This window comes from Schistocerca piceifrons, chromosome 9 (genome assembly GCF_021461385.2).
Source record: "Schistocerca piceifrons isolate TAMUIC-IGC-003096 chromosome 9, iqSchPice1.1, whole genome shotgun sequence".
Classification (NCBI taxonomy): Eukaryota; Metazoa; Arthropoda; class Insecta; order Orthoptera; family Acrididae; genus Schistocerca; species Schistocerca piceifrons.
In genome coordinates this window covers 155,314,081-155,326,917 of record NC_060146.1, presented here as the reverse complement: position 1 = coordinate 155,326,917, position 12,837 = coordinate 155,314,081, and the positions used below count along the sequence as shown (strand labels likewise).

At 45.8% G+C, this 12,837-nt stretch overlaps 1 protein-coding gene and 1 non-coding gene across 2 annotated transcripts in view; one reads left to right on the top strand and one right to left on the bottom strand.

Moving 5' to 3' along the window:
• LOC124716784 (brachyurin-like) overlaps window positions 1-8,620 on the bottom strand; it is a 118,225-nt gene extending 109,605 nt beyond the window's left edge. Inside the window, exon 1 of the mRNA XM_047243332.1 lies at window positions 8,479-8,620. Coding sequence (XP_047099288.1) covers window positions 8,479-8,620 — 142 coding nt within the window. The remainder of the gene's footprint in view (window positions 1-8,478) is intronic.
• Window positions 3,866-3,940, top strand: Trnas-cga. Its single transcript has one exon. It is a non-coding gene; the product is annotated as a tRNA-Ser (tRNA).
• Window positions 8,621-12,837: the final 4,217 nt, after the last annotated feature.

The window sequence follows — 12,837 nt, the reverse complement described above, 5'->3', positions numbered from 1 at the left end:
CTTTTGTAGGGTAAACTAGATGCATTCTTTCGAAAGGCAGAACAAAATCATTGTCAATAAGCAAGATCTAAAAGTGAAATACAGTACAATACAAAAATTCTGCAATAAAGTTGAAAATAAGGCAAGTAGTTTAATACACCACGAAATTCGGTCTAAGGCGCTGCAGTCATGGACTGTGTGGCTGGTCCCGGCGGAGGTTCGAGTCCTCCCTCGGGCATGGGTGACTGTGTTTGTCCTTAGGATAATTTAGGTTAAGTAGTGTGTAAGCTTAGGGACTGATGACCTTAGCAGTTAAGTTCCATAAGCTTTCACACACTTTTTGAACACCGCGAAATTACTTTGTAAGAAGTAGGGTGAACAATAACGAAACTTGTGTTCGTCTGGGTGAATTCTTAAATGTGCAAAACGCACATGTGGTGATAACTAGTATTCTTCATTTATTTGAGTGAAAGTTAATTACTTCTATCCTATCGCCGGCCGTGGTGTCCGACCGGCTATAAGCGCTACAGTCTGGAACCGCGCGACCGCTACGGTCGCAGGTTCGAATCATGCCTCGGGCATGGATGTGTGTGATCTCCTTAGGTTAGTTAGGTTTAAGTAGTTCTAAGTTCTAGGGGACTGATGACCTCAGAAGGTAAGTCCCATAGTACTCAGAGCCATTTGAACCATTTTCTATCCTATCACAAAATCTTTCTCGCCTACCACTCTACAGCGAGAGGGTAGCATACTTCCTCTCAACTTCAGGGGCGCATTCCACTCATGTCTATTGGGTATTTTATATAACTCGAGTGCTTCACTCACTTCTAAACATACCAGTTCGGCTCTGGGCACGAACATTGCGCATACTAGGATTCCGGAATTGTAAACTCATAAAGTCGGGTATCACAACTGAAGGGGAATCTTATATAAAGGGGGTGTTGCTGTAGTGCAACGTATCTAAAATCCAGGCCTGTGGTGGCCCTTTACACACTGCGGATAGCAATATAAAGTGCAAGTACATATTATAAAACACAAATGGCATAAATTATAAAAATACAGGCGTGAAATAACATACATAACTGGCCGTTAAAATTGCTACACAAAGAAGAAATGCAGATTATAAACGGGTATTCATTGGACAAATATATTATACTAGAACTAACATGTGATTACATTTTCACGCAATTTTGGTGCATACATCCTGAGAAATCAGTACCCAGAACAACCACCTCTGGCCGTAATAAAGGCCTTGATATGCCTGGGCATTGAGTCAAACAGAGCTTGGATGGCGTGTACAGGTACAACTGCTCGTGCAGCTTCAACACGATACCACAGTTCATCAAGAGTAGTGACTGGCGTATTGTGACGAGTCAATTGCTCGGCCACCATTTACCAGACGTTTTCAATTGGTGAGAGATCTGGAGAATGTGCTGGCCAGGGCAGCAGTCGAACATTTTCTGTATCCAGAAAGACCCGTACAGGACCTGCAACATGCGGTCGTGCATTATCCTGCTGAAATGTAGTGTTTCGCAGGGATCGAATAAAGGGTAGAGCCACGGGTCGTAGCACATCTGAAATGTAACGTCCACTGTTCAAAGTGCCGTCAATGCAAACAAGAGGTGACCGAGACGTGTAACCAATGGCACCCCACACCATCACGCCGGGTGAAACGCCAGTATGGCGATGACGAATACACGCTTCCTATGTGCGCTCATCGCGATGTCGCCAAACACGGATGCGACCATCATGATGCTGTAAACAGAACCTGGATTCATCCGAAAAAATGGGGTTTTGCCATTCGTGCACCCAGGTTCGTCTTTGAGTACACCATCGCGGGCGCTCCTGCCTGTGATGCAGCGTCAAGGGTAGCCGCAGCCATGGTATCCGAGCTGATAGTCCATGCTCCTGCAAACGTCGTCGAGCTGTTCGTGCAGATGGTTGTTGTCTTGCGAACGTCCCCATCTGTTGACTCAGGGATCGAGACGCGGCTGCACGATCCGTTACAGCCATGCGGATAAGATGCCTGTCATCTCGACTGCTAATGATACGAGGCCGTTGGGATCCAGCACGGCGTTCCGTATTACCCTCCTGAACTCACCGATTCCATATTCTACTAACGGTCATTGGATCTCGACCAACGCGAGCAGCATTGTCGCGATACGATAAACCGCAATCGCGATAGACTACAATCCGACCTTTATCAAAGTCGGAAACGTGATGGTACGCATTTCTCCTCCTTACACGAGACATCACAACAACGTTTCACCAGGCAACGCCGGTCAACTGCTGTTTGTGTATGAGTAAACGGTTGGAAACAGTCCTCATTTCAGCACATTGTAGGTGTCGCCACCGGCGCCAACCTTTTGTGAATGCTCTGAAAAGCTAATCATTTGCATATCACAGCATCTTTTTCCTGTCGGCTAAATTTCGCGTCTGTAGCACGTCATCTTGGTGGTTTAGCAGTGTTAATGGCCAGTTGTGTAATACTCTCCGTACATGGTCACTCAAAACTTATGCAATAAATGGCTTATAAATCAAATGAAGATTAGATTTAATTTATGACAGGCAAGACGAAGAATAGAGAGAGCAGTGGTAGCGTTTGGGGCGTAACTGACGTATAGCAAGGCGACAGCTGTGCCAGGCCACGTGGTTGCGTCATGCGGTCTCTGCTTATAGTAACCGTTCACTGGGAACATGGGCTGCAGAGCCTCTGGCTCTGCTTTCCAAAAAGACGTCTACTCTGCTCGAAGTCTGGATTAGAAGAGAGAGGAGCGAGTGTGTTCGGCACAGCAGGACACACCAGCGTCCACACACGTGATCGGTATCCCACCCACACTACTGGTTAAATCCAATGGCGTGAATTCGCTAGCAGTTTCAGCAGAGGGCTCAGGGCGTCTCTTGTCAACAGCTTTAGCTGGACAGAAGTGCCTCGGTTTTGAAAGGCAAGCGACTTGTGTCACGTAGACGGCGTGAGAAAACTTGTAAATATTCCACTGGGCCTTTTAAATAATTTTTTTCAACTAATTCCCTAAAATATTCTTTGACTGGCTGCCATCCTGTCCATTTATAATTCCTCTGCGCTGTAGTTTAAGAGACTTCATATGTGGCGAGGTATTTGATTAGTCTAAGGGAGATCTGAGGCCGGTATTGCACTATCAAATTTCTTTTTCAAATATCTTTGTCAAAAATCTTTGTCAAAGATATTTGATGGTGTCATAGGAAACTTTGTCAAATGACGTCCAATATTTGATCAAAGCTAGGGTCTCTCTGTGGATTTGATCAAAGAAGTCGCTTGTCTTCTGTTCACCGCAGTGTGACATGTTACCATGTGGAGCGCTAGCATCGCTGCAGCGTTCTGTCGTCTGTAGTGTTTTTATAACCATTGCCGGTAAATACAATTGGTGTGTGCCGACAACTACAAAATTAAGAGAGATGTATGAAGCTGATGAGGCGCTTTGCAACGTGAGGCACTCTGAATACAACCCTCTCCGGTAGCAAAGAATCGGAGGGTTACAGTGAGCCTGTCTTGTGCAGATGTAGCAGTTCTTAAGTGAATATTGTGCTTTGTGATATGAGGATACACTTCACTGAGCACATACTGAAATGTATGCTCATCCATTCTTAAGTAATTGATGCACGACTTGACATCCTCCACTATAAGCTCACGTAACAAGTTTTGTTTAATGATTTATCGTGTCGTCGTAAAACCCACGGCTTAACCCAGGTACGTTTCCTTTTTTTCCCTCAATTCTCTTCTGCATTTGCACACAGTGCAATTGTGGGTAATAACAGGTTGTTGTTGTCAGCCATCTTGAACTTCCAAACTTTGGAAGGTAGGAGACGGGGTACTGGCAGAAGTAAAGCTGTGAGTACCGGACGTGAGTCGTGCTTCGGTAGCTCAGTTGGTAGAGCACTTGCCCGCGAAAGGCAAAGGTCCCGAGTTCGAGTCTCGGTCGGGCACACAGTTTTAATCTGCCAGGAAGTTTCATAATTTTAAAGCTATCTTTCATTGAGTTGGTGTGATATCTGCTAACTATGCGAGATCTGTTCATAAAGTATCGGCAATTTTCATTTTTTAGAAATACTTTTATTATTCGTCTATATTAATGACATCTCCTTCAAAGTAGTCCCCATTACACGTAATACACCTATGCACCCGCTTCTTCATATTCCCGGAACACTTCTGGAACTCTATCTTTGCGACAGCACGTAGCTCTTTCAGCGATGCGCTTTTAAACTCATCTAAGGTTCTAAAACGACGGCTCTTTTCGGATTGCTTCTAGAAAACTGCGTGGCAGTTGTGGGTAGTAGTACTTCTAACTAATTTTGACCTTTTGGCTAGAACTCGAGATGCCCTACACGGTTAAAATCGAAGGAAACGCTGAGCAGAACCTTTCCAAATTCCATCGCACATTCCGAGGTTTTCTCGAACTTGCCGGTCCAGAATGCCTCCGATAGATGATTCAGCCTTCGTTTCGACGTTATACCCGTACACCCATGTGTTGTCACCTTTTGTGGTGCGTTTCAGTAGTTTTGCATCGTTGCTCACCTCTTTTAGCGACTCCCGAGCAACTTACATCCTCCGCTGCTCTCAATCGAAATTCAACGTCTTTCTACATCTCAGTATATACTCGGTTAGCCACCAAGCAGTGTTTGGCGGAGGGCACAATTCGCACAAAAGTAATATTTCCCTCCCTCTGATCCACTCGCGGATCGCGCGAGGGAAAAACGATTGGATGTACGCCTCAGTACGAGCTCTAATTTCCCTTATCTTTGAATGGTGATCACTGCGCGATTTGAAAGTTGGTGGTAATAATATATGCTCTACATTCTCTGTGAAGATCGGATTTCGGAATTTAGTGAGCAGCCCCTTCCGTTCAGCGCGCCGTCTATCTGACAGTGTGTCCCACCAGTCACGAATCTTGCCGCTCTTCTTTGGACCTTCCCAATCTCTTGAACAAGACCCAACTGGTAAGGGTCCCATACAGACGAACATACTCTAAGACTGGTCGATCTAACGTATTGTAAGCTATTTCCTTTGTTGAAAGACTGCGTCGCTTCAGGCTTCTACCAATAAATCGCAATCCAGAGTTTACCTTACCCGTGAATTGTGTAATCTGATCATTCCATTTGAGATCATTTCGATTAGTCACACCCATATACTTGACGGATGTTACCGCTTCCAAAGACTGGGCATTTATTTTGTACTCGTACATTAATGGGGATTTTCGCCTTGTTATACGCAATAGGTTACGCTTAGTAATATTGAGAGATAACTGCCAGTCATTACAACACGCATTTATTTTCTGCAAATCCTCATTGATTTGTTCACAACTTTCGTGTGATACTACTTTCCTGTAGACTACAGCATCATCGGCAAACAGTCTAATGCCACTGTCAATACCATCAACCTCATCGTTTATGTAACTCGTAAAAAGCAACGGACCTATTATGCTGCCCTGGGCCCTGGGGCACACCTGAAGTTACGCTTGTTTCTGTTGAGGTCACCCCATTTAGGACGACACACTGCTCCCTCCAACCGCATATGTCACCGGATAGACCGTAAGCGCGCACTTTTTGTAGCAAGCGTCATCGAGGAACTGAGTCGAACGCCTTTCGAAAGTCGAGAAAAATGCATCACCCTAGAAGTCGGTATCTAGAGCCTGTTGTATATCATACGCAAAGATGGCACGCGGTGTCTCGCAGTACAGGTTGTAAGTAGGCTGTTTATGTTTTCTCTATGTAAGTAGGCTGTTTACGTTTTCTTATTGGCAACGTTACGTAGCGCTCAATATGAAAATCACTGGCTGTGCTGTGTGCAGTCTGTGGCTAGTTTGCATTGTTGTCTGCCATTGTAGTGTTAGGCAGCTGGCTGTGAACAGCGCGTAGCGTTGCGCAGTTGGAGGTGAGCCGCCAGCAGTGGTGGATGTGGGGAGAGAGATGGCGGAGGTTTGCAGATTGTCATGAACTGATATATATATATTATGATTTGTGATGATATTAAGGTAAATACATTGTTTGCTCTCTATTAATATCTTTCATTTGCTAACTACCCCTATCAGTAGTTAGTGCCTTCAGTAGTTTGAATCTTTTATTTAGCTGGCAGTAGTGGCGCTCGCTGTATTGCAGTAGCTTGAGCAGCGAAGATTTTTGTGAGGTAAGTGATTTGTGAAAGGTATAGTTTAATGTTTGTCAGGGCCATTCTTTAGTAGGGAGTTTTGAAAGTCAGATTGCGTTGCGCTAAAAATATTGTGTGTCAGTTTAAGGACAGTCATGTAGAAATGTTCTAAGGGGACGTTTCAAGGTGTTTTCTAAAACCGTACTGGTTTCTGCAGATGAGCTTCTCAGAGTCTAGAAAGGTCATTATGTCGTAACACAAAACACGTACCATGACTACAACAAATCTATGTCAGTGAAATTGGCCGGTAATTATGTGCATCCGATTTTCTACCCTTTTTATAGATTGCTATGACCTGGGCCTTCTTCCAGTCCCGTGGAACTTTCTGTTGTTCCAATGATCTCTGGTAGATGATGGATAAGAATGGTGCTATATTTGTAGCATAGTCAGCATATAATCTTACGGGTATACCGTCTGGGCCAGATTACTTCCTGGCGTCTAAGTATCTTAACTGTTTTACTATCCCAGATACACTAAACACTACGTCAGCCATCCTTGCGTGTGTTCAATAATTGAAAGGGGGAACGGTGCTGCAGCCCTCTACGGTAAACGAGTTTCTGAAAGCTAGGTTTAGAATTTCGGCCTTCGGTTTATCATCATCAGTTACATTACCCGTACTGTCAGCAAGAGAATGTATTGAATTATTTGTAGCGTTCATAGATTTTACGTACGATCAGAATTGTTTGGGGTTGTTTTTAGAATCTGCAGATAAAAATATTACTTTCAAATTCGTTAAAAGAATCTCTCATGGTCCTTCAGACAGCTACTTTCATTACGCATAATTTCTGTTTGTCAGCGGGGCAGTTCAAATGGCTCTGAGCACTATGGGACTTAACATCTGAGGTCATCAGTCCCCTAGAACTTAGAACTATTTAAACCTAACTTACCTAAGGACATCACACACATCCATGCCCGAGGCAGGATTCGAAACTGCGACCGTAACGTCAGCGGGGCAGTCACTACGTTTAAAACGACTGTGCAAAATTCTCTGCTTGGCACAAACCTTGCCGTCAAACGTTTCATACCCAATACATCCGAAAAGATTTAATGGCATGAGCAAATTGGTATGCCAACATTACCAGCAACTTCTCTGATTGCGATTCAGCGATCATCCATAATCATTTCTTTCGCTTTTTCCACGTTTCCGTCGGTTGTTGACGTGCTGGGGCGCCCAGAAAGTTCGTCATCAGCAAATGATTCACCGCCAACTCCAAAACGCGTACACCACTCGTAAACCCTTGTTTCACTCATAAGAGACTTATCAAAAGCAATATTCAACATTTATAAAACTTATTTACATTTTATTCCATTTTCATAGCAAAATATAATGCATCTTGAAGACAAATCAGTATTTACCAATCATAAGCAAACACATGTAACTTATGTAACAACTGACGACCCACATCGTCCAATACAGCGATCAGTGAACACATAAAACTTCCTGGCAGATTAAAACTGTGTGCCAGACCGAGACTCGAACTTAGAACCTTTGCCTTTCGCGGGCAAGTGCTGTACCAACTGAGCTACCCAAACACAACTCGCGACCCGTCCTCACAGCTTCAGTTCCGCCAGTACCTCGTCTCCTACCTTCCAAACTTCACAGAAGCTCTCCTGCGAACCTTGCAGAACTAGCACTCCTGGAAGAAAGGATATTGCGGAGACATGGCTTAGCCACAGCCTGGGGGACGTTTCCAGAGTGAGAGTTTCACTCTGCAGCAGAGTGTGCGCTGATATCAAACTTCCTGGCAGATTAAAACTGTGTGCCGGATCGAGACTCGAACGCGGAACCTTTGCCTGGAAGACAGGAGATGAGGTACTGGCAGAAGTAAAGCTGTGAGGACGGCGCGTGAGTCGTGTTTGGGTAGCTCAGATGGTAGAGCACTTGCCGGCGAAAGGCAAAGGTCCTGAGTTCGAGTCTCGGTCCAGCACACAGTTTTAATCTGCCAGGAAGTTTCATATCAGTGCACATTCCGCTGCAGAATGAAAATCTCATTCAGTGAACATATAGTTTGACATGATGGCCGACAACGACGAAAAATCGAGAAAATTGGACTAATACAATCCTGGAAATTAAAAGTTCCCCGTACTTTTTGAACACGCCTGTATACAGCAAATAACAGAGGACGCTGCGTGCTCCGAGATTAACAAATTGGCAGGAAATCATAGTAGGCCATCATAAATTAGTGAGGAGAAAAGAACATAAATGATGCATTGTTTAACGCTTGGCAACGAAGACAAAATCTGTAAAAAAATTGTAGTAAAGCAGTTAATTGTTTTACGTGTGTCTCTGCAAAATATAGTGGCTGCTAGAAGATACTCACTCGTTCCCGCCATCACCACCAACAGAGCAGACGCCAGCGCACAAGGGAAGCGAGTAGCCATGGCTGCTGCCGTTCCCAGCTCCGTCACCGCTGGCGCTGCTGCTGCTACCGAGCCCACCTGCAGGCGCGTCGCCTTGTGCATGCGCGCTGATAAGCCAAAGCATTACGACCTCTGCCCACGTCGACGTTGGATGCCGCCTGGCGGCGTTGCGGCCACTTCATGTATGTAGGCGGAGCACACAAGAACGGTTTTTTTCTCCTTTATTGTTTTTCGATTCCCCCCGAAGGGGGCGGGCTGGCAGCAGCTTATTACGCTGCTCTGCAGCCTACAGACTTTTTAAAACGTGTGAAGAAGTTAAGAAACAATAAAAGCAGGCGATAAAACAGGGACCTAAATTGTAAAACGGTGGAAAATTGTGGAAAGTTAAAACATAAAGCAAAGCGTTGGCAGAGCGAATAAAAATACACAGGATGCCGACAGGTAACATAGTAGACAGACAATTAAAAAACATGGCGACAGTCTGGTTTCTATTTGCAAGAGATATAAAAGCACACCCAGCAACAGTATGATGTCCGTTTGCAACACTCCAGAAAAGACACACAACACTGAACACTCACTGTAAACACTGCACTAAAATGTCGGCACAAAGATGACACACCATAGCCTAGGGCAGATGGTGGAGGGGGGGGGGGGGGGCGGACCTGGACAGATGAGGGGGAAAACAAGGAGGGAGAAGAGGAAAAACTAAAGGGGGGGAACCAAAGGAGGAGTGATAAGAGGGGGAGGGGCAGAGCAGACGCGAGAGGGAATGGGGAAAGGCAGAGGAGGGAGGAGAGAAGGTGGGCAGAGAGATGGTAGGTGGGGAAAAAAGAGGATTGAAGTGGGGGAGAGGGAGCCCAAGAAAAGGATGGAGGAAAGGAGGGGGGGTAAGGATCAGAGTTAATACGAGTGATAAATAGAGAGAGAGAGGGCATCATGCGGGAGGGGGTAGAACGGGGGTATCTCCGGAGATTATATGGGCTGCAAGTTGGATAATCCATTGAGATAAGCGCCTTTGACAAAGGACAGATTATTATAAAGCAGATCCTGTGAACACATATCTCGAAAACAGCGAGGCTTGTCGAATTTCACGTGCTACTGTCATGAGCATCTACAGGCTGGTACATTGATAGTGAGCGGGCCAAATATCTCACGAAATAAGCGTCAAACGAAAAAACTACAAAGAACGAAACTCGTCTAGATTGAAGGGGGAAACCAGAAGGCGCTATGGTTGGCCCGCTAGATGGCGCTGCAATAGCTCAAACGGATATCAACTGCTTTTTCTTTTAATATGAACCCCCATTTTTATTACATATTCGTGTAGTACGTAAAGAAATATGAATGCTTTAGTTGGACCACTTTTTTCGCTTTGTGATAGATGGCGCTGTAATAGTCACAAACGTATAAGTACATTTCCGCCAGTGCCAGCTGGAGTGGCCGAGCGGTTCTAGGCGCTTCAGTCTGGAACCGCTCGACCACTACGGTCGCAGGTTCGAATCCCGCCTTGGGCATGGATGTGTTTGATGTCCTTAGGTTAGTTAGGTTTAAGTAGTTCTAAGTTCTAGGGGACTGATGATCTCAGCTGTTAAGTCCCATAGTGCTCAGAGCCATCTGAACCATTCCGCCAGTGCGGATGGTATTTGCTTCGTGATACATTACGCGTGTTAAAATGGACCGTTTACCAATTGCGGAAAAGGTTGATATCGTGTTTATGTATGGCTATTGTGGTCAAATGCCGAACGGGCGTGTGCTATGTATGCTGCTCGGTATCCTGGACGACATCATCCAAGTATCCGGACCGTCCGCCGGATAGTTACGTTATTTAAGGAAAAAGGAAGTGTTCAGCCACATGGGAAGCGTCAACCACGACCTGCAACAAATGATGATGCCCAAGTAGGTGTTTTAGCTGCTGTCGCGGCTAATCCGCACATCAGTAGCAGACAAATTGCGCGAGAATCGGGAATCTCAAAAACGTCGGTGTTGAGAATGCTACATCAACATCGATTGCAACGGTACCATATTTCTATGCACCAAGAATTGCATGGCGACGGGCCGGCCGAAGTGGCCGCGCGGTTCTGGCGCTGCAGTCTGGAACCGCGAGACCGCTACGGTCGCAGGTTCGAATCCTGCCTCGGGCATGGATGTGTGTGATGTCCTTAGGTTAGTTAGGTTTAACTAGTTCTAAGTTCTAGGGGACTAATGACCTCAGTAGTAGCTGAGTCCCATAGTGCTCAGAGCCATTTGAACCATTTGAACCATGGCGACGACTTACAATGTCCTGTACAATTCTGCCACTGGGCACAAGAGAAATTACGGGACGATGACAAATTTTTTGCACGCGTTCTATTTAACGACGAAGCGTCATTCGCCAACAGCGGTAACGTAAACCGGCATAATATGCACTATTGGGCAACGGAAATTCCACGATGGTTGCGACAAGTGGAACAACCGCTACCTTGCCGGGTTAATGTATGGTGCGGCATTATGGGAGGAAGGATAATTGGCCCCCATTTTATAGATGGCAATCTAAATGGTGGAATGTATACTGATTTCCTACGTAATGTTCTACCGATGTTACTACAAGATGTTTCACTGCGTGACAGAATGCCGATATACTTCCAACATGATGGATGTCCGGCTCATAGCTCGCGTGCGGTTGAAGCGGTATTGAATAGCATATTTCTTGACAGGTGGATTGGTCGTCGAAGCACCATACCATGGCCTCTCACGTTCACGGATCTGACGTCCCCGGATTTCTTTCTGTGGGGAAAGTTGGATATTTGCTATGTGATCCACCGACAACGCCTGACAACATGCGTCAGCGCATTGTCAATGCATGTGCGAACATTACGCAAGGCGAACTAATCGCTGTTGAGAGGAATGCCGTTACACGTATTGCCAAATGCATTGAGATTGACGGACATCATTTTGAGCATTTATTGCATTAATGTGGTATTTGCAGGTAATCACGCTGTAACAGCATGCGTTCTCCGAAATGATAGGTTCACAAAGGTACATGTATCACATTGGAACAACCGAAATAAAATCTTCAAACCTACCTACGTTCTTTATTTTAATTTAAAAAACCTACCTGTTACCAACTGTTCGTCTAAAATTGTGAGCCATATGTTTGTGACTATTACAGCGCAATCTATCACAAAGCGAAAAAAGTAGTCCAACTAAAACATTGATATTTCTTTACATGCTACACGAATATGTAATGAAAAATGGGGGTTCCTATTTTTAAAAAAGCAGTTGATATCCGTTTGACCTATGGCAGCCATCTAGCGGGCCAACCATAGTGTCATCGTTTCCCCCTTCTTTGTAGTTTTCTCCGTTTGACGCTTATTTCGTGAGATATTTGGTCTGGTCACGATCAATGGACCACCCTGTATAGAAAGAAGTAGGACCGTGAAACTACCACTAGCCGCTAAATGGTTGGACGCCCATGACTCTTCATAGGGTTGGGGGCCTTGTCTGCCCTGTAAAGTAGGATAGATTGTGATCTGTGGCATTTCTGACCAAAGAGCACAACCCTGGTGGACGCACAAGTGTTTCTGAGTTTCGGAGCACACCTTTAATCGTACATTGTTGAACTTTGAGCTCCACAGCCGACCACCCCTACGTGTTCACGTGTTGACCCAACGACGTCGTCAATTACGAATGCAGTGGGCGCGGGACCACTAGAATTCTATCGTCGACCAATGGAAACGTGTCGGCTTTTCGGGTGAATCACATTTTTGCTGCATTAGGTCACCGGTCGCCTCCACAAACGCCGTCGCAAAGGTAAATGGAAATGCCGTGTGGCTAGGGCCGCCCGTCGGGTGACCCTTCGTCGGGTGCAAGTCTTTCGAGTTGACGTCACTTCGGCGACTTGCGTGTCGGATGGGGATGATGATAAGGACAACACAACACCCAGTCCTTGAGCGGAGAAAATCTCCGACCCAGCAGGGAATCGAACCCGGGCCCTTAGGCAAGACATTCCGTCGCGCTGACCACTCAGCTACCAGGTGCGGACGTCGCCAATGTCAACAGGAGCTTGGAACGTGCCGCGCGCCATAGTTTCAGGCTGGTGGGAGTCGTGTTATGCTGTGGGAGACATGTTCCTACGCTTGCATGGGACCTCTGGCGGTAATCGAAGACACGTGACAGCTGCAAGCCATCTGCATCTCTTCATGCTTGATGTCTTCCCCGACAAACTTGTCATCTCTCAGCAGTATGATTGTCGGCGTCTCGGAGCCTGAACAGTGTGGTTTGAGGATCATTACAGCGAACTCACGTTGATGTCTCGGCGACCAAATTCGTGATGTAAATCCTAC